Source organism: Lissotriton helveticus, chromosome 1_2 (genome assembly GCF_964261635.1).
Source record: "Lissotriton helveticus chromosome 1_2, aLisHel1.1, whole genome shotgun sequence".
Classification (NCBI taxonomy): Eukaryota; Metazoa; Chordata; class Amphibia; order Caudata; family Salamandridae; genus Lissotriton; species Lissotriton helveticus.
In genome coordinates, this window is record NC_136058.1 from 412403783 (window position 1) to 412430160 (window position 26378).

At 49.5% G+C, this 26378-nt stretch overlaps 1 protein-coding gene across 1 annotated transcript in view; it reads right to left on the reverse strand.

Moving 5' to 3' along the window:
- Positions 1–1453: 1453 nt before the first annotated feature.
- The window catches only part of LOC144804738 (uncharacterized), a 75938-nt gene continuing 51013 nt past the window's right edge, over positions 1454–26378 (reverse strand). The window contains exon 5 of the mRNA XM_078671926.1: positions 1454–2202. Within this exon, the coding sequence (XP_078528052.1) occupies positions 2195–2202 (8 nt within the window). The 3' untranslated portion in view covers positions 1454–2194. The remainder of the gene's footprint in view (positions 2203–26378) is intronic.

Here is a 26378-nt window from a genome sequence, read left to right on the forward strand (position 1 = left end):
AGTGATTTACGGTTGAAATGTTTTGGGCATTCAGAGCACTGATAAGGGTTTTCCCCAGTGTGGATTCTTATGTGCCGTGTGAGACTACTTTTTAAACTGAAACATTTCTGGCATTCAGAGCACTGATAAGGTTTTTCCTCAGTGTGGGTCATTGCATGTTGAGAAAGACTTTGTTTTTTACAAAACCGTTTCTGGCATTCAGAGCACTGATAAGGTTTTTCCCCAGTGTGGATTCTTGTATGTTCAGTGAGTCTGATTTTTACACTGAAACATTTCTGGCATTCAGAGCACTGAAAAGGTTTCTCCCTAGTGTGGGTTCTTATATGATGAGTGAGACTGCTTTTGTCAATGAAACATTTCTGGCATTCCGAGCACTGATAAGGTTTCTCTCCAGTGTGAGTTCTTCTATGCCGAGTGAGAGTGGCTTGGGCATTGAAGCATTTCTGGCAATGTGTGCACTGATAAGGTTTTTCCCCAGTGTGGGTTAATACATGTTGAAAAAGACTTTGTTTTTTACGAAACCTTTTCTGGCATTCAGAGCACTGATAAGGTTTTTCCCCAGTGTGGGTTAATACATGTTGAGAAAGACTTTGCTTGTAACAAAACCTTTTCTGGCATTCAGGGCACTGATAAGGTTTTTCCCCAGTGTGGGACCTTATATGTACAGTAAGGTCTCTTTTTTCACTGAAATATTTCTGGCATTCAGAGCACTGATAAGGTTTTTCCCCATGGTGGATTCTCATATGCTCAGTGAGTTGAGATTTACGGCTGTAACTTTTGTGGCACACTGAGCACTGAGAGTGGTTTTTCCCAGTGTGCATTCTCTCAAATTCAGTGAGATGAGATTTATGGCCGAATCTTTTTTGGCACAGGTAATTTTTTTCCCCAACTTGGGTTACTTTGCTTTGATTGAGGCGAGTTTTAACACTGAATTTGTTCTCACAGCCCGTGTTTTTATAAGATTTATTCCTAGAGTTAATAGCTCTACATTTAGTTTTCTCTTGCTTTTATGCCACGGTAAGAGTGAACCCGATTTTAGAGTCTGGCTTGTTTAGATAATGTTCAGTATTTATCTCTAAAAGAAATTGTGTGTAATCTTCTTAACACTTTAATTGAGCAAAATATGTTTAGAAGCATCCCTGTAACACCTGTCGAAATGTTTCTAGCAGATAATAGTCTTTTAGTTATAGCCTCTCCGGCAGCAACTTATTTTGTGACTGAAATTTTTCTCAAATCTATTTGTATAGGTTCTTATCAATGCAGTGATATGGTGTTAGTCTGATATTTAATGATTAAACTGAGAAGAACCTTTTTACACTGACATAATGGCAGTAACTGAGAGCATTAGAAAATGCACAGTACTATTGTGGCTCACCAGTCGCAGAACATCAGTTAATTTTACCCTTTCTATGTTTGGTGTAAGTGTAGTTCTGAAGACAAGGATTTATTTACATTAGCTATAGCGTAACTGTGCTCATTTAATCCGGTTTTATATTTAACAGTTTTACATATCACTCCTGCACAACAGATAATGTTGAGGCAATTTACATAGAATTACAGAACAGTACACATTAAAAAGGAAACAATCTGGGATGGTCATGAAAACAATAAAGTGGTGGATTTTTAAGGTTTTCGCCAGAATGAGCAGAGTAGGTCGAGGTGTTATATCCCGAGGCAGATAGTCTCAAACTTGTGTAACTGGTTAAAAACGGTTGTTGAATAGAGGAGATTTTCCAATCTTTTGGTTGTTAACGTGTCAGCTTCGGAGTCTTCTTTCAGTGTCTTTTCTTAGATGGTTTGCAGAAGAAACCTTTTGTTATATCTTTCTTTTTTGCAGTGTGTGCTTCCTCTCTGAAATTACATGATGCTTTAGATGAAAGTTATTCTGTCATGCTGAGGTAGTTTGTCTTTCTGATAATATTTCAGATGAGGGTGCTGTGATTGGTCTTTCTGGGATTATTTCTGATGCTGTGTGCACAGATATGGCTTTGCTCTGGGTTAATGAAATGCTAAATTAGAGACTTCACTTACAGGTATAGTACTTTCCTCAGCTCCCACTTCCTCGCCACACCTAGATTCTGGAAATTGTTTAAACTTAGAATGCTGAATGTCCTTCAGTTTTTCAAAATAACCCTTCTTATGGCACTAACATTCAGTTGTCTGGTGCTGAATCTTGTTTTCTTCGTCCGTAATTTCAATCACCTATAGTATTAAAATAAAATAGTTAATACATAATACATGTACATTTCCACAAAAATAATTTACAAGCCATATCAATGCAGAATTGCAGAATTTTGAAAATGTTGAGCTGTTCTTCTGACAGAGCAGAGTGTAGAATTGTAGCCTGAGAGTACTTGGATGTAGGAGTGAGGATTTGTAGAATTTCCAACATTTTATTAAGCTCACAAAGGATACATGCATCCTATGGACTTGTAACATAGATTCCCAAAGCAGAAATTAAAGTCATATGGACTGGCATCAAACAGATATTTAAAAAAGAATAATATTAATTTATTTGTAATGTAGATTTTTGAGATGGGAATTTCCCCTCCACGGACAACAGTTGTTTTCCCCTGCCCTGAGTTACCACCTTCTTGTATCTGGTGTCCTGAGTTTTGAGCTCTGGCCTCTGCCGCACACAAATCTATAGTATGTTGCAAGGACTATGCCTAGACCTATCCCTCAACTATGGTCCAGAGTATGAATCAAGGGCAATAAAATTAAGGTGTACTTTTATGTGTCAGATAGTTACTAACTGGTACTATATGCCGGAGCGCGTGAATCACATTGACCCTCGACGTAGCGATCTGTTGTTGGAGGGAGTGTGGGGAGAAAATAACATTGGAACACATCCTCTGGAGTTGCACCCACATATAGCCATACTGGTCCCAAGTACTGGATGAAATAGATCTTCACTTAGAAACTCGGCTCCCTCGTTTTCCCTCCTATATCCTCCTGGGCCTGCCTAACCCATTGATGTATCCACTAAAATCCCGAAGGGGACGACTAATAGCGATTGCCATAGGGGCGGCCTTGCAGAACATCTTGATCCCCTGGCGCACCGCCCAAATCCCTACACTCTCGGGCTGGCTTCAACGGCTTTGGATGATACTGGGTATGGAGAAACTCACACTCACACTGGCTGGTAGGGGGTCGGAGTTCCCTGAGTTGTGGCGACCCTTCTTGACCCTCCTGGTATCCGAATTTCAAGAGTTGACATGCCCCAGATATCGAAGGAGTTGTTTATGATGTTCCGGAATTGGGGTGCGATGATGGTGTCGGCTTTGTTGTAGATATGATGGGGGCACGGGTCAGAGGGAGAGCCAGAGTGGATGGTGTTCATGACGTGGGTGGTGTCTTCTGTGCTGATGGGGGTCCAGGCGCTGAGGGTGGTTGTGGGGGTCGTTGGTTTGGTAACTGGAGGCAGATTCTGGGCGTCAAAGCTGTCGTGTATATCTGCGAACTAGCGTTAGAAGAACATGGCGAGGGAGTTGCAGAGGTCTTGCGACGGTGCGATGTCGTTGTTGCTGGCGCTGGGGTTGGAGAGCTCTTTTACGATGTTGAAGAGTTCCTTGCTGTTGTGGGTGTTGTTGTCCAGCCGCTCTATGAACGATGTCCTTTTGGTGGTGCGGATCAGCTGGTGGTGTTCGCGAGTGGTGTTCTTAAGGTCTGTCATGTTTTCTGTCATCCTTTCATGGAGAGTACGGCAGGATTTCTTTGAGTCTTTGAGGGCGTCGGTGAACCATGTGGTTTTCCTGTTGCTGGTCGTGCCTGGGTCTACACCAAAAAGAGGCATAGTGTGCAGAGAGTCCAGTGGATCCCCAGAGATTTTCAGAGGCTAAAGTAGATAATACTATGGCCCTTTTGTGGTAGTGTGGGGGAGCAGTATACAAGGGTAGTTTTAAGCATTTGTTGTACACACAGTGGCAATAAATGACGCACACTGTTGTACACACAGTGGCAATAAATGACACACACTCAATGAATAAATCTGAGACCAATTTATAAAATGATACTTGGTTAGATTTATTTTGCGGACCCACAGAATTTCATCTTGAGTAAATACGTTTTGCAATAGAAATACTGTTCAATATAAAAAGTGGAAAATTAGTGCAATTTCCAGACTTTGCAATGTTAACCCCTGTGAGGTTTCCTCCAGAACTCCGTGAGAGGTGCACCTATGATAGAGCGCAACTGTGGAACCTGGGGGGGGCTGTGAGAGGACTAGGTGTCCAAGGATGTCCCCGGATATACATCTACAGGTAGGATTGCAATGCTGTCCCCTCTGTAAATTGAATCTTCCTCCTATTATTGGGGGCAAAACTAAGGCTTTCACTCGTACTCCCACTACTAAGGATAGACGAGGAAATCAAACTTTCAACTGTATTCTAATTAATGCCAGATCTCTGGTAAAGCATAGTGTGGAGTGCGCTGAGTTGATTCTGGACATGAACGCACTAATAGCCTTTATCACTGAGACCTGGACGGATGCTGCATCTGGCCCGACCTGGTAAAGGCTACTCCACCTAATTATCTTAACTTTGTCCTGGATAGACCAAGGAAGAAGGGCGGAGGTCTTGCTATCATTTATCAGGCGTCCATTCAGGGACACTTTTTTCCAGTTACCTCCGTGGCATGTGAGGCCTTGTTGTTTAAACTGGAACTTTCTAATCATCATTCTTTTAAGGGTGGCCTCCTATACAGACCCCCTAGGACAAAGTCCCTTTTTCTTGACACAGTTGGTAGTTTCTAGAGGAAGCCCTTTGTGCCAACTCTTTCACCGTTCTGGGTGATTTTAATTTTTATTTAGAAGACCCCTCTGAAGCTGATACCATGGCCTTAGTTGATGTGATGTCTGCAGTGGGTCTGACCTAGTTGGTCGTAGGGCCAACGCACCAGGCCGGCCACACACTAGATGGGATATTTTCCAGCAGTCCTGATTTGGTATTTTCCAAAGCTGAACCCTTGCCCTGGACAGACCATGGGGTGGTGCAGTTTTCCATCTTCAGCCCACGGGTTAAGACAACCCGATGTGAGGGGCAAATAATTAGCATGTGTAGGGCTTGGAAAAACATCGATGGTACAGCCTTGGAGGAGTTGCTCACGGCCTCTGGCCCGGCCTTGTCTACAGACGTGAACATTGCCACCACCGAGTATACGGAGTGAATTGATAGGGCCTGTTACAAGTTAGCTCCTCCTAAGAGGTGTAGGCCCACCAGGCTGGCTCCATCAGCTCCTTGGTACTCCGACGCGCTCAGAGAAGCCAAAGTAGCATGCAAAAAACTCGAACAGATCTGGCGAGCTAACTACACCGAGTTTGATAAAAAGAGATTGAAAGTTAGTCAGAGGGCTTATAAAGATAACATTAGGAAAGCAAAGAGTGTATACTTTACGGACCGCATTGAGAAGGCCAAGAATTCAGCAAAGGAACTCTTTGAGACAGTGGCCAGCCTGGCTGCCCCTAAATCTGTGATTGTGCCACCCAATATCGAACTTTGTAAATCATTAGCAAATTTTTTCCTGAACAAAGTTCAACTGATTTTTACCTCCCTTGAACCTCTGGTGGCCCAGAGTCTCTCGGAGATGCCCCATGGGAATCTTCCGGCCGGAACCCCGGGGGCTAAACTCTCGAACTTCGAGCCAGTCAAGGCAGATGATGTGCTAAAACTCCTGCTGACCACCAAATCAGGCTCACCTCATGATCCCTGCCCTTCCTCAATTGCTAAGCTGGCAGCCGCTCCTATCGTGGATTACTTGGCCTGCATTTTCAATCTAATGTTCGAGAAGGGGGAATTCCCTAAACTCTGGAAGCGGGCTTCAATCTGCCCACTTCTCAAAAAGCCCTCCCTTGATATTACGGATCCCAACAGCTATAGGCCAATATCCAGGCTGCCACTGCCGGCTAAGCTGATTGAGAAAACATGAACTCCCAGCTCTTTTCCTTCCTGCGTAACTCGAAGGGCTTAGACCCAGCCCAACATGGGTTTAGGGAGGGTCATAGCACCGAGACCGGTCTTATTAAATCTATAGAGGAGGTCCGGAAGGTGCTTGATGAAGGGGGCCAGGCAGTGCTGATCCTTTTGGACCTGTCTGTGGCCTTCGATACGGTCCACCATGCTTTGCTGGTGGATCGATTGGAGGGCTGCGGGGTCCAGGGTCAAGCACTTAACATCTTGAAAGCCTTTCTAACAGACCTGGCACAAGTGGTGGCGATGGGGGAGTTCGAATCAAGACCTTTCGAACTTCCTGGGGGGTCCCGCAAGGTTCCTCCCTAAGCCCCACTTTATTCAATATTTATGTATCCTCCCCTGCCCTGGTGATCAGATCCTTTGGGTTCGAGCTAACATCCTACGCAGACGACACCCAGATTGTGGTCTCGGTTCTCCCGGGGACAAAGGTGGGTGTGGCAGCCAGGTTTCGCGATTGCTTGTCAGCAGTTAGTTCCTGGATGGCAAAGAGCTGTTTAAAATTGAATTCCTCCAAGACTGAGGTGCTTATCTTAGGGTCAAACACAAATCTTTGGTGCCCCAACTGGTGGCCCCGTTGACATGGGTCTTCCACCCTCCCCGGTTTTGAAGGTGAAGAACCTTGGTGTCATAATTGACAACCAACTCTCCTTCAAACCCCAAGTCAAGGCGTTGAGCTCCTCCATACATTGGACTCTGAGAATTATTAGGAAGGTTCTCCCCTTCCTACCGGAGGGAAGTAGAAAGACGGTGGTGACAGCTCTGGTACTCTCACGCCTCGACTATTGCAATAGTCTTTTTCTCGAGGCACAACAGGGGGTGCTTAACAAACTTCAGGTCCTACAAAATGCGGCCGCCCGCCTTGTTGTGGGATTGCCTAAGTTTTCCTCAGTTACCCAGGAGCTGGAGAAGTTGCACTGGCTCCCGGTGCAGAAGCGAATTTTGTTCAAGGCTCTCTGCATCGTCTTTAAGGCGTTGCATGGTCTTGGCCCTCTGTTCCTTCAGGATCATTTTCAATGGTACAGACCAGGAAGACAACTTAGGTCGGCCAGTTTAGGACTGGTCAAAACAGCTCGTATCAGGAAGGCGCGCTGGGGCGGAAGAAGCTTTGTTAGAGGAGCAGCGCTGGCGTGGAACTCCCTCCCTTCTTCCCTGAAACAAAATTAGAATCTGCTAGCATTCAGGAAAGATCTGAAAACTTGGCTCTTTTCCCTCTAGCACCCGAATGTCCATTCCCTGGGAACTATCACTTCAGCGCCAGGACACCGACTGGTATTAGCGCGCTTTATAAGTGTTATAAATAAAGAAATAAATAAAATTAACCTATGGGGTGAAGAAAACATTCAACATACGTATCGGCAACATCTACTTACAAGACCATTCTACGAAAGTTAAGGTCAGTATTGGACATGGTTCCGTTCAGAACCAACAGTGCACCAACAGCAGCACAGGGGCGCCCATGTGCAAGTTCAAGGTTGGAAACCCAATACAAATTAAGGGGGACTTGGGAAATCGGACAGAGGCTGCTTACAGGTAAGTAACAGCGGCTTGGGGGAACTAGTCTCTCGGGGTTGAGGCCAACATTGGACATGGCCCAAAGCAGCACCATGACTACACCACACCACCAGCGGCACAGGGACATCGGGGTGCAGGATGCCAACACAGCATCAAAGACAAATTGGAAAAGGTCTGCAGGCTCAGGCCAGGAGGCCGGTTGAAGGAAACCAAAAGCTGTCATTGTAAGTTTTGATTCTTGAGGACATAGCAACACCTTTTGTCCTCTTCACCAAAGCCCAGGACGGATGGTTGCAGGGGTGCCTTTTGGTGTCAGAAAAGTAATACCAGAGCATGTCAAGGTCGAGGGGGTCTCCTTGCAGAGGCTGCAGGTAATGTCGAGGAGTCCAGAAGAGGTCCACTCATGGTGGACTCTCGCTCTAGACTGACTGGGATCGATCCTCGAGAAAGGAGCTAATCCAGCTAAGGGCTGAACCCTGAATGCCAGCCTCCTTGACACGGTCCGCCAAGATCCCATGGTCGACCGTGCTTTACCAGGTATTGGAGCAAAGAGATTGGGTGGTTATTACAACAGGATCTGGGGGTCTGCCCCTGATTTCTTCAGAAGGGGAACCACAATTGCCTCTTTAAAGGCCTTAGGGACACAACCCTGGAATAGGGACTTATTCACAAGAGAGAGGGCTGGACCCGGACGTGTGGTGGGCAGCAGTCGATAGGGGATCCAGATTTTACTTTAGACAAAAGGTCCTGGAACACCTGTATACAGTAGTTCTCTGCAATAATTTCTGTTGGTGCAGATCGGGAGTGCCCAGCTATTCTTAGGTGGTCAGGAACTGAAGTTCATGGACTGGGGATGCCACCTAAAAACTAGATTTAAGGGTGTTACAAGGGAGTGACAGGTGGTGTCCAATGGGCCCTTTGCCTGGGTGTCTATGCCCTCTAACATGCCCACCTTCTGTGAGAGGAGGACACACTCCTGGCCCTAACTGGATAAGTCCCATCATCTTCAAGATGGTGGGCACTGAAAAGTGTACTTGACTTAACCTCCAGCACCCGAGGGTTGGAGTTGGAAGAGGGGGGCACTCGCCTATTCTATCAAAGGTTTCCGGCCTGTCCTGCCACTAAAAAGGGGGTGAGGACAGGATGGAGGCCAGCTCCTTCGAACAGGAGAGGCTGGGGTCACTTACATTTCCCTTCCTCTCTCCCTATCCCTCGCTCTGCCTCCCTTTTCCTTCCTCCCTCCCTCTCCCTTGCTTTTCCTCCCTCCCTCTTGCTCTGCCTCCCTCCCTCTCCCTCGCTCTGCCTCTCTCCCTCTCCCTCGCTCTGCCTCCCTCATTCTGCCTCCCTCCCTCTCCATTGCTCTGCCTCCCTCCCTCTCCCTTGCTCTGCATCCCTTTCCCTTCTTCCCTCCCTCTCCCTCGCTCTCCCTCCCTTTCCCTTCCTCCCTCCCTCTCCCTCGCTCTCCCTACCTTTCCCTTCCTCCCTCCCTCTCCCTCGTTCTCCCTCCCGCTGCCTCCCTTTCCCTTCCGCTCTCCATCGCTCTCTCTCCCTCTACCTCGCTCTCCCTCCCTTTCCCTTCCTCCCTCCCTCTCCCTCGCTCTCCCTCCCTCTGCCTCCCTTTCCCTCCCTCCCTCTCGCTCCCTCGCTCGCCCTCCCTCTGCCTCCCTTTCCCTTCCTCCCTCCCTCTCCCTCCCTCTGCTTCCTTTTCCCTTCCTCCCTGCTCTCCCTCGCTCTCGCTCCCTCTGCCTCCCTTTCCCTTCCTCCCTCCCTCTCCCTCCCTCTGCTTCCTTTTCCCTTCCTCCCTCCATCTCCTTCGCACTCCCTTCCTCTCTCTCCCTTTCCCTTCCTCCCTCTCCCTCTCCCTCCCTCTCCTTCGCTTTCCCTTCCTGCCTCACTTTCCCTTCCTCTCTCCCTCCCTCTCCCTCCCTTTCCCTTCCTCCCTCCCTCTCCCTCGCTCTCCCTCCCGCTCCCTCGCTCTCCCTTCCTGCCTCACTTTCCCTTCCTCCCTCCCTCTCTCTCCCTCCCTCTCCCTCCCTTTCCCTTCCTCCCTCCCTCTCCCGCTCTCTCCCTCCCTCTGTCTCCCTTTCCCTTCCTCCCTCCCTCTCCCTCGCTCTCCCTACCTTTCCCTTCCTCCCTCCCTCTCCCTCGCTCTCCCTCCCGCTGCCTCCCTTTCCCTTCCGCTTTCCATCGCTCTCTCCCTCTACCTCGCTCACACTCCATTTCCCTTACTCCCTCACTCTCTCTCCCTCCCTCTGCCTCCCTTTCCCTTCCTCCCTCCCTCTCCATCCCTCTGCCTCCCTTTCCCTCCCTCCCTCCAGCTCCCTCGCTCTCCCTCCCTCTGCCTCCCTTTCCCTCCCTCCCTCCCGCTCGCTCTCCCTCCCTCTGCCTCCCTTTCCCTTCCTCCCTCCCTCTCCCTCTGCTTCCTTTTCCCTTCCTCCCTCGCACTCCCTCCCGCTGCCTCCCTTTCCTTTCTGCTCTCCATCGCTCTCCCTCCCTCTCCCTCGCTCTCCCTCCCGCTGCCTCCCTTTCCCTTCCGCTCTCCATCGCCCTTTCTCCCTCTACCTCGCTCTCCCTCCCTTTCCCTTCCTCTCTCTCCCTCGCTCTCTCTCCCTCTGCCTCCCTTTCCCTTCCTCCCTCCCTCTCCCTCGCTCTCCCTCCCTTTCCCTTCCTTCCTCCCTCTCCCTTGCTCTCCCTCCCTCTGCCTCCCTTTCCTTTCCGCTCTCCATCGCTCTCCCTCCCTCTGCCGCCCTTTCCAGCTCTCCCTCCCTCTCCCTCACTTTCCCGCTCTCCCTCCCTCTACCTCCCTTTCCTAATCTCCCTCGCTCTCCCTCTGTGTCTCTCCCTCTATCTCCCTCTGTCTCCCTCTGTCATCTCACCCTGCCTGTGTGTGCCCGAGCTGAGACAGCTTCCCGGGCACACACACACACAGCCGCACCCGAGCATTTCACAGGTCTTTAAAAGAACATTTTCATGTTAATGAGGCTTTTGTATTTCACCTCATAGTGCCCTTGCAGCTCCACTCTGACTATCACTGGAATGCCGTGCCCCCACAGAGCAGCAGAGTCTCTCAATGTCGCGCCCAGTGTTTGCAGAAACTCTTTAAAAACATATTTTTTTAAAACACGGGTATGATGTCTGCAAGGTCCCTGGGCCGTACTATGAGTACCCGTGATCTTGATCAACTAAAAGCCTTGGCATCTCAATTGACTGCGATCTGTCTATGAAATCCCAGATTGGGACGGTGGTCTCTACCTGCTTTTTTCAGCTCCGGAAGATCAGGAAGATGTACATAAGTTACTTACCTGTAAACTGTGGTTCTCCAGTATTGGTATCTTTGATAGATTCACATGCTTGTGGGAGTTCCACAGTACATAGAATAAAAAGGGTTATAGCAATAGCATCGCTAAAAGAGCAATAGGACGTATTGTAACATAGAAGTTAATAGGAAAAAACTTGTCACTTTATTAACTTGTCCAAGTCATTAGATATTTTCCAAATTCTAGCCAATCAGTCAACAGCACTCTCAGGAACATTCTCATCAGAGGCGCAGGCTCTCAGATTTTTGAGCACAAGTGTGGTATAAAAGCCAAGGAGAAGAGAGGAGCCTCTGAGGTGGGTGGGTCGCATGTGAATCTATGAAAGATATCAATACTGGAGAAGCACAGTTTTCAGGTAAGTAACTTATGTTCTTCTCCAGTATTGGGGTATCTTTCATAGATTCACATGCTTGAATCAGAGTAGATAGCAGTAATTTGAGAACTGTGCATGGTAAGCCATAAGTAAATCGTAAACAGAGTACGAGAGAATACATATACGTATATTACAGTATAGCAGTAAACATGGGCACATCTGCAAAAGCAGAAATATACATACAATGTGTGCAGGAGGAGGTAAGAAACAGAGGCTCACCTTACTTAAAAAGATTACGTAGCACCTCTTGCCCAACAGCTGTGTCAGCATTGTTGGCAGCTTCCAGACAGTAGTGCTTGGTCGCAGCTCTGCAAATCTGATGAAGAGGCACACCAGCAAAGAGAGAAGTAGAAGAGGAGACTGCTCTAGTAGAGTGCGCTTTAATCGTTGCTTGAAGTGTCTTGCCTGCTTGCTGATTGCAAAAGGAAATTGCACTAGATATCCAACGTGCAATAGTCTGTTTAGCAACTGGAGGTTCTTTACGCATCCTGCCGTAGGCTATGAAGAGCTGATCAGTTTAACGGATACTGGTTGTTCTTTGCAAATAAAATGTCAAACATCTCTTAACATCTAGAGAATGTAAAGTCTTTCCTGCTGGCAACTGTGTATTAGGGAAAAAAGTCTTTAAGATGACATGCTCATTCAGGTGGAAATCAGATGGAACTTTAGGAATTAAGGCCGGATTAGTGCGGAGCACCACAGCGTCTTTGGTGAATTGAGGAAAAGTTGGTTTGATAGTAAAAGCTTGTATCTCGCTGACTTGAAGTAAGAGCTAAAAGCAGTGATGTCTTCCAGGAGATGAATTTAAGATCAGCCCTAAGAATGGGCTCAAATGGGGACTTCATGAGTTGTGCCAACACAATGTTCAGATGCCAAGGAGGAGGCGGGCGTCGATTGGAGGGAACATCTGAAATAAGCCTTTGAAAAATTGTTGAATAATTCTTGAAGAATAAAGAGAATTGGAGCTATCGTGCTTGAATCTGGAAATTGCAGCCAGAAAAACCTTCAGGGTAGAGTGAGAGAGGCCGGATTTTGCTAATTGTAAGAAAAAAGGCAGAAGCTGCTCTGGCGTAGAGTGAACAGGGTGAACATTTATTTATTTATTTAAGTTAGCAACTGACACCCTACGGGTAACCTGGCGCTGTGATACAGGCGACTAGCTTAGGGCCGAGAGACTGTGTCCCCTGCCTGGAAGGAGTTAGCAGGATGCCAAGGAGCATACTCGAGGGTAGAGCCAGGTTTTTAACCTTTTTCTAAACTGCAGGATGTTGTTCATTTGTCTTGTATCAAATGGAAGAGTATTCCAAAGGCGGGACGCTGCCGCAGTGAAGGCCCTAGCTCCTGATTTGACTTTCCTAACTCTAGGCACCCTCACCAGATTAGCCGATGAGGAGCGCAGTGCTCATGAAGGGACATACCATGTCAGTTTCTCCTACAGAGATTTGGGCCCTTGACCATGTGGAGCCTTAAATGCTATACATAATGCCTTAAATCGTATCCTCTGCGAGACTGGCAGCCAGTGTAAATCTGAGAGTGCCCGGGAGGCGGAGGAGTGGCGTGGTTGCACTAGTACCAGTTTGGCCACCATGGTCTGTACTCTCTGCAATCTCTCAATCAGATATTGCGGGGATTCTAGTGACAGGGCATCACAATAGTCCAGCTTACTGAGGATGGTGCTCCGGACTATCATCGCTCTGTTCTGTAAGAGAACATCGGAAGGATTTTCCGAAATGCTCTGATCAGAGTAAAACCACTTCCAGCTGTTTTGTTGACAGTTTTCTAATGTCAATTTGTTGTCAACCATGACTCCCAGGTTATGTACCACGCTACTGGGAGCCAATGGAGTAGCAGGGGATGTTGGCCAAAACTCAAGCGGAGGTTTAGGAGGGATTCTACCTACTGCACAGTGTAGAATCTCTGTCTTCTCAGAGTTAACCTGAAGAATTTGAAGCTTCACACCAAAGTTAGAACCGTTTCCACTTGAGTTTGTAGGTTTTGATAGTGGAGGGTGCTCTAGCATTAGTGAGGACCTCCCTGCAGTCCGGAGGAATAATCAATTTAGCAAACTCATAGTGCTCAGGCACCAGTAGGATTCGGATGGCAGATCAGGCCATGGTTCATAGTAAGAAGATTCGAAATTGGGCGCAGCCAAATTGGATTGCACTCCGACAGAAGGAGGAGCTCCGTAAACCAGAACTGGCGAGGCCATCTGGGGGCTATGAGAAGAATGCCGCAGGGTTCTTTCTGCATTTTCCAAAGTACCCTTGCGACTAGAGGAATCAGTGGAAAAGCATGAGCATATATTTTTGCCCAGTTCATCAAAAACGCATTTCTGCACGATTCTGAGTTGGGAAGCCAACTTGCATAGAATGGGCATGTGCGGTTCAGGTTGGTCACCAATAAATCCAGATTGGGGTGTCCTCAAAGCTGAAAGATGCGGTCCAGCATCGGCTGATGAAGTTCCCACTAGTGGTTTGACGAGACCGACCTGCTCAGGGAGTCCGCTAGAAGGTTGGACACCCCCAGAACATGGACTGCTGTGATCTGATGTTGAATCGCCCAATCCCAAATTTGCTGAGCTTGTAGGGATAGCAAAGTGTATCTCGTGCCCCCTTGTTTGGTCACATAATGCATGCTTGTTCAATCAATCAATCAACAGATTTGTAAAGCGCGCTACTCACCCGTAAGGGTCTCAGGCGCTGGGAGGAGGGGGTGGGGGGGTCGCTACTGCTCGAAGAGCCAGGTCTTGAGTTGTTTCCTGAAGGAGAGATGGTCCTGGGTCAGCCGTAGGTGGGTGGGGAGGGAGTTCCATGTCTTGGACGTCAGGTTGGAGAAGGATGTTCCTCCGGCGGGGGCTTTGCGAATGCATGGGATGGTGGCGAGGGCAAGGCTGGCGGATCGGAGCTGGCGGGTGGGTGTGTAGAATGTGAGGCGGCTGTTGAGGTATTTGGGGCCCATGTCATGGAGAGCTTGTGTGCATGGGTGAGGAGTCTAAACGTGATCCTCTTGTTGACGGGGAGCCAGTGCAGGTCTTTCAGATGGGGAGAGATGTGGCTGTGACGGGGGATGTCCAGGATGAGTCGTACAGAGCCGTTCTGTATGCGCTGGAGTCTTTTCTGGAGTTTGGCTGTGGTTCCAGCGTAGAGGGTGTTCCCGTAGTCCAGTCGGCTGGTGACGAGGGCCTGGGTGACCGTCTTCCTGGTTTCGGTGGGGATCCACCGGAAGATTTTTCTAAGCATGCGCAAGGTGTTGCAACAGGATGACGAGACGGCGTTGACTTGCTTGGTCATCTTGAGGGAGGAGTCCAAGAAGAAGCCCAGGTTGCGTGCATGGTCCTTTGGCTTGGGGGAGGTGCCCAGGGCAGGGGGCCACCAGGAATCGTCCCAGGCAGAGGGGGATGGGCCCAGGATGAGGACTTCCGTCTTGTCTGAGTTCAGTTTCAGACGGCTGAGCTTCATCCATTCCGCGACGTCTTTCATTCCTTCCTGGAGGCTGGCTCTGGCGGTTGCGGGGTCGTTGGTGAGGAAGAGGATCAGCTGGGTGTCGTCAGCGTAGATGATGTTTAGGTTGTGTTGGTGTGCGATGGCTGCGAGGGGGCTCATGTAGACGTTGAAGAGGGTGGGGCTGAGCGAGGATCCTTGCGGTACGCCGCAGATGACTTCGGTGGACGAGGATCGGAACGGGGGGAGGCGGACTCTCTGGGTTCTTCCGGTGAGGAACGAGATGATCCACTCCAAGGCCTTTCCTTGGATTCCGGTGTTGCTGAGGCGCTGTATTAGGGTGCGGTGGCACACAGTGTCGAAGGCTGCTGAGAGGTCCAGGAGGATGAGGGCAGCTGTTTCCCCATTGTCGAGCAAGGACCTGATGTTGTCGGTAGCTGCGATGAGGGTGCTCTCGGTGCTGTGGTTTGCTCGGAAACCGGACTGCGAGAGGTCGAGGGATCCGTTTGTCTCGAGGAAGGCGGAGAGTTGTTTGTTGACAATCTTCTCGATTACTTTGGCCGGAAACGGGAGGAGCGAGATGGGGCGAAAGTTCTTGAGGTCCGTGGGGTCCGCGGTGGGTTTCTTCAGGAGGGCGCTGAGTTCGGCATGTTTCCAGCTCTCCGGGAAGGTGGCGGATGCGAAGGAACTGTTGATGATGTCCCGGAGTTGGGGTGCGAAGATGGAGTCCGCTTTGTTGAAGATGTGGTGTGGCCAGGGGTCGGTTGGGGAGCCGGAGTGGATGGTGTTAATCGTTCGGGTGGTATCTTCGGTGCTAACCGAGGTCCAGGTGCATAGGGTGCTGGTGGCGGGGGAGATGGTTCGGTGGTAGGGTGCGTGGTCTGTGCGCCGAAGCTGTTGTGTATGTCGGCGATCTTGCGGTGAAAGAACGAGGCGAGTGAGTCGCAGAGGTCTTGCGATGGTTTAATGTTGTTGTTGCAGGTGCTGGGGTTGGAGAGCTCTTTAACGATTCTGAAGAGTTCCTTGCTGTTGTGGGTGTTGTTGTCCAGTCGTTCTTTGAATGTTGTCCTTTTGGTGGTGCGGATCAGCTGGTGGTGTTTGCGGGTGGTGTACTTGAGGGCTGTCATGTTTTCTGTTGTCTGGTTGTGGCGCCAGGCTTTCTCGAGGGTGCGGGAGGTTTTCTTGGAGTTTTTGAGGTCGTTGGTAAACCACGAGGCTTTCTTGCTGCCGGGTCTGCTGGGAGGGTTCTTCAATAGTGCGAGTTCATCGGCGCAGTTGGTAAGCCACTGTGCGAGGGTGCGGGCTGCTTCGTTGGGGTCCGTCGTGTTGGTGGGAGAGTTCTGGCTGAGGGAGGTGGTGAGCTGGTCGGTGGTGATCTTGCGCCAGCTTCTGCGAGGAACCTATTGCGGGTGGTGGTGGGTCGCGGTTCTCCTGAAGTTGAAGTGGACGCAGCTGTTATCTGTCCAGTGTAGTCCGGTGGAGTGGCTGAAGGAGATGTGCTTGCTGGAGGAGAAGATGGGGTCCAGCGTGTGGCCGGCGTAGTGGGTGAGGGTGTTCACCAGTTGCTTGAGTCCGAGGTTGGTGAGGTTGTCCAGCAGGGCGGCGGTGTTGCTGTCATTGTTGTTCTCCAGGTGGAAGTTGAGGTTCCCTAGGAGGATGTAGTCTGAGGAGGTTAGGGCGTGCGGGCTGACGAAGCCTGCGATGGCTTTGATGAATTGTGTGCGTGGTCCCGGGGGTCTGTAGATGAGAGTGCCCCTGAGGGTGGTCTTGGGGTCGGTGTGTATCTGGAAGTGAAGGTGCTCGGCGGCAGTGAGGGTGTCGTCGGAGTTGGTCGTGATTTGGATGGTGTTTCTGTGGACGATGGCGATGCCTCCTCTGATTTGGTTGACGCGGTCTCTCCGGGTGATTTTGTAGCCATCCGGGATGGCTATAGCGATGTCGGGGGCTGAGAAGGCGTTCATCCAGGTTTCTGTGAGGAAGGCGACGTCTGGTGATGTGTCCAGGAGGTTCCAGAGTTCCAGAGTTCGACTGTGTGCCTGTGGACGGAGCGGGTGTTGAGCAGAATGCACTTGAGGTGATTGTTGCTGGTAGCGGACTTGGCGGGTGAGGTGTAAGTTTGGAGGCAGGTGAATTTGCAGGCTTGGCAGGTGAAGGGTCCTTGGGTGCGTTTCGGGATGGCTCGGTAGCAGGCGGGGTTCCGGCCGGCGTTGAGTGTGTGGATGGTGGCGGCATCGTAAGTCCGTCGGGTGGGCAGGCATCGTTGAGGGCCAGGGGTCCTGGCGCTGGGCATGGTCCAGGCGCAGACGGGCTTGCCTTTGGCGTGCCTTCTGCGCGCGGCCACCTTGCGGCCTCCACATGAGACGAAGTGGGAGGGAGGAGTAGCTGGGAGGCGGGAGCGGGGCGGCCAATGGGCATGGGGTATAAAAGAAAAGGGGCGGGCCGCGGGGGAGCTGCGGCGGGAAGCGGGGAGCAGGGGGGCGCACACAGAGGACAGGGATACAACAGCAACTACGAAAAATGCAGAAAAATACAGAAGTCCTGAAAAAAAAGCACAATTCACAAGTGAGGGCAACAGTAGAAAGGAGAAGTTAGCAGCAGGGGGGACACCGAGGTCAGGGGCGAACCTGCGGCGCCGGGGGCAGAGACGCGGTCACAGCGGAGGAGCCGTGCGGCATGGGGGGTGGCCTGGGGTCAGGTTGTTGTGTTGTCCATTCGGATCAACACTGAAGCTCCTTGAATGAGGGTGCAAAAGGACTTCAGAGCCGAAAATATTGCCAGTAACTCCAAAAGGTTTATGTGCCAAGTTCATAGGTGGTTGTCCCAATTCCCCTTGACTGTGAGGGCTTGAAGATGACTTTCCCACCATTCGAGGGAGGCATCTGTCGTGAGGATGAAACTTGGAGTGTCCACTACAAACGAACTGCAGAGATGTTTGGTATTTATTTATTTATTCATTTATTTATTAACATTTAATAAAGCGCGAACAAATGCCCGCAGGCGGTATGCGAGTCCACAATAGCAATGCTCTTTATATCTGAGACGTGATGTTGATGACATTGTCGAAGGACCCTGAGACTTGTTGCAATTGGTTGTCGAGTTCTCCAGTCGGGGTCCTATTTTGAGGCGACAGTTGGGAATTAGGGGAATACCGGAAGACAGCATCCCCAGAAGCGATTTGAACTGTCGAACAAAAACATACTTTTATGTGCACAGGAGAGTTGCCAGTTTGGAAATCTGCTGTTGTCTTTCATTGGAGACAAAAGCCCTTGTTTGCTGTGTGTCTATGATGGCCCCCAAGAAGGTCCTCACTTGAGAGGGGGTGAACTGAGACTTCTACAGAGTGATGGAAAGACACAGAGACAGGCATGATTGAGTGTGTCTGCTTGCGACTGCGAACGACTGTGCCTTTATAAGGCAGTCGTCGAGGTAGCGAAATATTTGGACATCAGCTTGACCAAGATATGCTGCCACCGGTGCCAAGACTTTAGTGAACATTCGGGTGCAGAGCGAAGGGCAGATGGAAGGACTTGTAATTGGAAATCTCTGCCAGCCGCTCTGAAGCGCAGGAATATTCTGTGTCTCGGTAGAATAGGGAAATGAAAATAGGCATCTTGAAGGTCCAGTGTTGGCTTGTAATCCCCTTAAGACAAGTAATTGAAGCACTTCTAGGAGAGACAACATCCGGAAAGTTTGCTTCTTGAGAATCTTTTTGAGGGAACGAAGGTCCAGAATGGGGCGCCACTCCCCCGATTTTTCCCTGATTTGGAAGAATCTTGACTAGAAGCCTGCACCCCTTTGAAGATTCGGTACACTTTGATCGCTCGTTTCCTTAACATGAGATTGATTTGGCATAAAAGTTCCATCAGACGGGCAGGAGGTGGACCTCCGGGGGGAGATTTTAGTCTCTATGTCCAAAACCCATCGATCTGTAGTTATTACGGACCAATTGGAGAAGAAATGGAAGATCCGCCCTCCAACTTTGGTTGGAGTGGCAGACCCTGATGCAGAGTTCTGGCCCGGGACCAGGGTTCAATTCCGGCCTCGCCGGGTCTTGGGCTCAATTTCTCGGACCTGATAATTCTCGCCTCGGTGCCTATTCTAATCATGGGTCCCTCGCTGCAACTCTGGGCAATAGCTTGCTTAACCTCCACACCGGCCCCAACAGCGCTAGAATGCCTGGCTTCACCATGGGGGTGCCCAGGAGTGGACACTTCACAGGGAAAGCTAGGAGGGGTTCCACAGCGGTATGAGTAATAGCGCCAGGAAACCGCTTGGTGACAGTGCGCTCTACAAATACCTTGACATTTACATTTACATTTACAGTTGGCAGTTGTCAGTGCTTTTTTGAGGAATCTCTACCTCAGCAGGAGGATTTCCCTCTGTACTGCTTGTAAGAGGCAGCCTGCGGCTGTCGAAACGACTGCTGTTGCAGGGAGGAGGAGTAACGCGGTTGGCCCGGATAGGGATGGTACTGCTGATATTGGTTGTAACATCCCCGAAAGGAAGAGGAGGAGGCACGACCCCTCGCACCCCCAAAGGGCAGCATTTTAAACTGTACAGTAGACACTACACACTACACACGGACCCAAGAGGTCTGGAATTTAGACTTTGACATTCCAAAGGAAGATCAAGACTGGCAGTGGCCCTGTGAACTAACATGCATGGTTTCTAGTATTGCCCATTTTCGAATGATACATTATAATTTTCTGTGAAGAACCTACTTAACGCCACAAGACCTTTATCGAATGGTCGTGTCTTGCCCAGATATATGCCTGCGCTGCAACACTGTGGGGGCTGATTTCTTACATTAACGGTGGCCCTGCGATGCAATGCACTCCTTCTGGCAACAAGCTGTTGAAGAAATGGTACATGCCACACAACTAGGTATTGATCCGACACCGAAATGCTGATTATTAAGCCTCATTAGTTGCCAGAAGGGCGCAAGATAACCTTTCAATTTGGTCAGTCGCCTATGGTACTGGCATGACGTAAAAATACAATCACATGGCTGTCCCAGCATGCCCCAACGATTGCGCTCTGGCATAGAGGTGCGCTTGACTGGGCCCTAGCTGGGGAGACACATATGTGCCTTAGCAGAAAGGATGACATATTTGAGGATACACTAAACACTTACCGTGCTCATACAGCTAACTCCTAGCTCCTGCTTCCCGAGTGACAACAGACAGACTCTGGCTCTGAAACTGACGAGGCAAAACACTACACACTGGGGATGAGCAAGGAGGTGTCTCCACATGATAATTATAAGGTACATTCCCAATTAGGGGAATGGGACACTTATTGATCACCTGGAGAATCGGAAAGCAGATTAGTGCATGTGTAATTATTGACTGCTTCTTGATTAACCTACTTACGTAGAACATATTGGTATGATATGTCTCTGTATACTCTGACTGCCAGGTTGTATGTTGTTAAAATTAAAATCAAAACAAAACAAAGCAATTACATTGTGGGTGGTAGAGGGTAGTGTACCGGTAATTCACGCCACACTCCTTCGACATGTGTTTCAAGTAGCCAGACATGAAGTTGGTACCTCTGTATGACACCACCTCCTTAGGGAAGCCCACCCTGGTAAAGATGCTAATGAGGGCCCTAGCCACTGCAGGGGCAGTGGTAGTCCTGAGGGGAATAGCCTCAGAATACCTGGAGGCATGATCTACTACTAACGGAACTGTTCCCTGATGCTGTAGGGGGTCAAGGGGAACAACAATGTCAATCATTGCCTTTTCAAAGGGAACGCCAACAACTGGAAGCGGGATTAAGAGGGCCTTTGGGTTCCCACCTGTCGTGCCACTGGCTTGACAGATGGGACAGGAGTTACAAATCTCCTTCACCTTCTGGTGCATCCCTCGCCTTTAGGTCCGGTCTGGTCAAGGTGTTCTTACCCTGGTACGCACCCTTTGGCTGTCAAGAGTCTCTGGGCCCACTCTCTTGAACAGGTTTTTGGGGGCCTGAAGAAGAATCTTTCTTTTTCGGGTTACCCCATTTCCCTAGGGTCGCTTTCTGGCCTCTTTCTTTTGGTCTCCCCCACCAGCAGGAGTCATGGTCACCCTTGTTTTGACCCAGTGGTCTGCCTTCTTCCCCAACTCTTGAGGAGAAAGTGGACCAAGGTCTACCAGGAATTGATGTAGCTTCCCTTGGTAACAATTGCTTAAAAGATGCTCCTTCATTATCAAATGATAAAGCCCTTCAAAGGCATGCACATTCTTACCTACTAACCAACCTCCTACTGATTTCAGTGAATAGTCTACAAAATCTACCCAGGCCTGGCTTTGGGTTTTTCGAGCCTCCCTGAAACTGGTGCTATACTCCGTACTGAATCCAAAGCCCTCACTTAGGGGACCCTTCATGAGGTCATAGGATTCAGCCTCTTTCTCACCGAGTGTCAGGAGTCTATCCCTGCACTTTTCTGAGAACATTTCCCACAGGATAGCCCTCCAGGGCTTCCTGTGGACCTGCCTGCTACGACAGGCCCGCTCAAAAGCAATGAACCACTTGGTGATATCATCACCCTCAAATAATGTTGGGCCAATCCCTTTGGGGTTTTTAGGGTCAAAGGAATCTACTTTCTCCTTATTTATGATTGTGATGCCACCAAAGATGGGTCCTCGGCCAAACTCCTTTCTCTCTCTTCTGTAGCTAGGAGTTGGGATTCTAGAGCTGCCCTCCTGGCTAGTCTTAGCAGAGCAAGCTCTTCGTCTGAAGAGGCTTCTTTGTCTTGGGGTGTCACACGGTCACTCCCACTGTCAGTATTTTGATCTGTAAGATCAGAGTCATCCTCTGGATGCTCTTTGTCATATTCCGCCAAAAGATCCTGGAGCTTTGCTTTGGTAGGGTTTGACCCAGTCCTGAACCTGTAGGTTTTACCCAAGCCTCTGAGCTATTTTATATTTAAAGGCATAAGGTGTGAGGTCGATTTCCTTCACCTGTATCAGCTCTTCTGAGTGACTACTTCTAGCACTCATTGTCTTTACAAAGTTGGGAACCTTTTTGGAGAGGAAAAACCCTAATACTGGTTTCCTAACTACAGCAAGAGTTTGACTTTTGAAACAGCTGTACTCAAGGGGACCGAACCAGGGCCCTGACATATTTCAAAATTTGGAAAAATAGTCAATTTGCAAAACTACAATTTAACGAAAGGCAATTTCTGGATTGAATCTTGTTGTCATTTATTGTCAGAGTGGTCCAGCAAACGCAAAGTTGTGTACCCTACCGCTGGCCCCCCAGTGTAGGAAGCTGGCTCTCTATATACTATACAAAAGGGGGTGGTGATGGACGGAGCATCTGAACCAATCAAACACTCACACCAGTCAAAAGATCTGGGTTTAATCCATCACCGTTCTTTAGCCCGCTCTGCCACCGCAGTTCAGACATGGCTATATGCTAATCAGTCTGACCCTGTGCCTCATGGGAACAGTCCAGCCCGAACTGCCAAGCCATGCCTTCCCTGGACAGGAAACAAGCTTCCGAGGACCGGTTTCTGGCGTTACAGCCGTCTTCCGCCCGGCTTGCTTGAATCCAGTGGCAAAATGAGCAAGGGACTCACGTCTGAGCATACCCTGCCAACTTAGGGCGAACAAATAAAAACCAAAGGTGGTGATGGACGGAGCATTATGATCCATGATCCACAGAACGTCCAACGGCAGTCCTTCCAAGGTTCTGGAGGTCGCTGGGCTACTAGACGAGTTGACTTTTGGTTCAGGATCATCCAGGGATGCAGACAGGCCAGTAGGGCTGGGACCATGTCCGTAGTTCTCTACAGAGCCTCACCAGCAGAGGAGGCTGCAGTGCCCGGCTCTTCTTAGGTCGGCAGGTACTGAGATTCAGGTTCTAGGGATGCCACCTAAACTCTTGATTTAAAGGGTGTTACAAGGGAGTAAAAGGTAGTGGCCAATGGGCCACTTTCCAGGGGTGTCTACACCCTCTTATCATGCCCACCTCCTGTGGGAAGGGGACATAGTCCTAGCCCTGATTGGATAAGTCCCATCATCTTCAAGATGGTGGGCACTACAAAGTGTACTTCACCTCGCCTCCAGCACCTGAGGAGTGGAGTTGGCAGAGGGGACGGGGGGCACACCTCCTATTCTATCTAAGGTTTCCCACCTGTCCTTCCCCCAAAAAGGGGGTGAGGACAGGAAGATCGCTTGCTCCCTCTAACAGGAGAGGCTGGGGTCGCATTACAAAAGGCGGCAAGGCCTTTGAAAATCCCTGCCACAGATAGCTCTTCCTGACCAGGGGAGGAGTGAACACCTCCACCCAGGAAAGTCATTGTTCTCGACCTCAAAGTGCACAGGCACTCCACCCATGAGGACAGAACACTGTCTTGTGGTAGTAGACTGCTTAGGCCAGTCGATGATCACACTAAGGATTGGTAGATCTTAGGGGACCCCTCTAAGGGGCACTCTGTGTGCAATTTTTAATAAATCGGACACTGCAATCAGCACAGGTTTATTATGCTGAGATGTTTGGTAGCAAATATCCCATATTTCAGTGAAACCTTCAATAAATATGCTTAAACTGGAATACAAGTGTATTTGCTTCCAAGGGAAGGAGACATTGATGCACTTTTACGGGTACAAGCTGTGGAGCAGGAGACACAGACCAGATCTAATCTGGCGCTATATAAATAACTGTAGCCAAATACATTTCCCTTCTGGCAAGCGATGAGTGGATTACATAAATACCACAATAATGCATGAAAAATACACGGCATGCATAGACAAGGTTTGCTATGTAACCTCTGGACTCCTGTAAACCTAAACAAACACCAGTACTCAGACACTAGGGATATCACCTGAAGCTCCTAAGATTCTCCTTTTGTTTGGTATTTTGTTTTTAGAAAGTGGGTTTTTAGGATAAGCTATTTTTAGGTGTGACTTCTTTTATTCCAGGATGGGCACTAGTTTTAGCATTGTCATCTCTTATACTCTGCATACCAAGTTGCTGATTTTTTTCCACGCATCCCTCATTTCCCCGAACGGGAAACGTCTGGGGGTGGGGTGTGTCAGGTAGCCCCTGTGGAAGACGATGGGATAGAGGATAAGGAGTGCCATGCCATCCCTTCATATATTTCTCCCCTCCTATATTCACAGTCCCCTTTTACCAGTTGTCCGCTTTGCTGTCATCAAAAAGTGGAGAGAGGGAAATCGGCAGGCGGCCCTTTTAAGCCGGAGCTGAGGACGGACATCAGAGGATACACACTTGAAGAAGGCGGGGGCGGAGAGCGTGTCAGGTTGGTCAGTAGTTGGTCCAGCTACACGTGGCATGGGAACGCGAGGCGGAGAAACCAGCGGGGGAAGACCGGAAAGACAGAGAAGGACTAACAGCTTTACGAGAGAGCGAACCGGAACCCAAGGGAGGTCACAGCTTGTCTGCGCTTTAAGGCTGTAACTGCCGCCTACCTTCATATTGGGGTCGAAACGTCGACTTTTGTTTTCACCTCAACAACGGCTTACGCTAACAGTTAACCTGATGCATGCAGGAGCTTTTTGAGCATGTTGTCTAACTAAATGGTCATGAACAGTTGATGTCGTTCTTCATAACTGGCTCACATTTGAAGCCAGGGCTATTACGGACTGTTTTATAAACTATGAAGAAATGTTTACTCTTTAGATAGGAGTTAAGATCTGCTATATTTTACCTTCACCCTGCACTGCCTCCCCTTCTCCCCTCTTCCCTTGGGGCACACATTTTTCTATGATGATTATGAAATGCCTTTATTGGTTTTGGTAATTTGTGTAATCCTTTGCTATGTTATCACACTGTGAGTAAAAACAAGTGTGATAAGACTTCAGTTTAGTTGTATTTTCATTTAGTATTCAATTGTTTGTCTGTTATCTGTACTGGGACCCCCTTGTATATGTAACAGCTTGTCGGCGGGCAGAACACCCGAACCTGGCGGAGGAGGGAAAGCTGAAGCAGAAGACCAGACCTCACTGAAGGACGCAGAGTCACCACGCCACGGCCCCGGAGTGACGTGGCTCTTCCAGGTGCGTGGGCGTCTACAGGGCTTTTGGAAAGGGGCTGAGTAAGAGAGGGACGGGAGGGAAGGCTGAGGGGTGAAAGGGACCCAGGGAAAAGGAAATAAGTAAGACAGAAACAAAGACAAGAGCATAAATCATCGGCTACTCTTTTTCTTTTGGTTGCTCCAACCTCTACACCACAGCTTTCCAAACTATGTGGCGCGACCCATATGCAGGTGTGTCGCATCGGCAGAGTCGAGCTGCAGGGGCTCTTAGAAGGGGCGAAGCAACAACAAAGCCCTATTAACATGCACAAGGTCTTAAAGACCTGTGAAGTGCTCGGGTGCGGCTGTGAGCGGTCCCGGGCTGCCACACACGACGGGGCAGGGGGAGGGGGTGCTGAAGTAGGGTGACCAACGTTTTTGGCGGAGTGTCCCAGTGTCCCGACACTTTTCTCCAAAGTAGAGAAATGTCCGTGTTTTACAACAGCGTCCGGGTAAAACATCCAAATGTCCCGGTTTTAGTATGCTGTTTAGATCACCCCCGCGGGCCTTCCAGCAACAGGCAGAGTGGCGCTGCAGGGGCTCTTATATGAATAACAACAAAGCCTTATTAGCACGTTAAATGGTCTTCATTTGTGGATAGTCCATTTGGCAAAGGGCCCTTTAATGAGTGAATACGGTGGGTTATTGGGTCCAGGGGGTTGACCTGGGGTTTGGGGCAGCCCCGGGATCGCGGTGCATTGGGAAGAAAAGCTGCCAAGAAGCCCTATAGAAGCTTTCACATTTACATGATACTGCACGCTGCGGCTTGTAACCTTACGAAAACAAAAACATAAACAATTGAGTTCAATGGAGAATGCCCGTGTGAGCTTTGGGCATGGAGGAGTGCGGGGGAGGGAGTGGGTAGGGCGCTGCGCACCTGGGCACCACCAATACAGGAAAATATAAAAAAGATTTAAGAATGAAAGCAACAGTTTTTCCTCTTTGTCACAGACCCTTATGGAACCCACAGAATATGTTGGTCGGGGGAGAGGGATAGAGTGAGACAGAGAGAGAGAGTGAGACAGAGAGGGAGGGAGTGAGATAGACAGGGAGGGAGACAGAGAGTGAAACAGAGAGAGTGAGGCAGAGGGAGACGGAGGGAGAGACAGAGGGAGACGGAGGGAGAGATAGAGTGAGACGGAGGCAGAGGGAGAGGGAGGGAGACAGAGAGGAAGGGAGACAGAGAGGAAGGGAGACAGAGAGGAAGGGAGACAGAGAGGGAGGGAGTGAGACAGAGAGGGAGGGAGATAGAGAGGGAGGGAGACAGAGAGGGAGTGAGACAGAGGGAGGGAGACGGTCGTCAGGAGAGGGAGTGAGACAGAGAGGGAGTGAGACAGAGAGGGAGTGAGACAGAGAGGGAGTGAGAGTGTGGTATATAAATCAGGGGTGGGGGAATCATATCGCCCGACGCCCGAGCCAGGCTGTTTTTATCTAAGGGCAAGAAGATTTAATGTCTATTTTGTCCGACGGACTAGTAGACATTAAATCACATTAATAAAACTGGCTGCGTGCACCCTGGGGCTCACAGCCAATCAGAACAGCTTGACGGGAGCCTTTGGAGGCCTCTGATTCGCTAGCAGCTGGGCTCTGTGCAGTGATTGGCTGAGGGAGTGAAACGTCACTCTGCCTCAGCAAGCTGTAGTTCGTGGCCGCGGCAAGGAAACACACATCAAGATAAAATGAATAAAAATAAGCACTGCCATAGTGTGCCTGCCATAGAGTGTTCCAAAGTGTTATATTTGA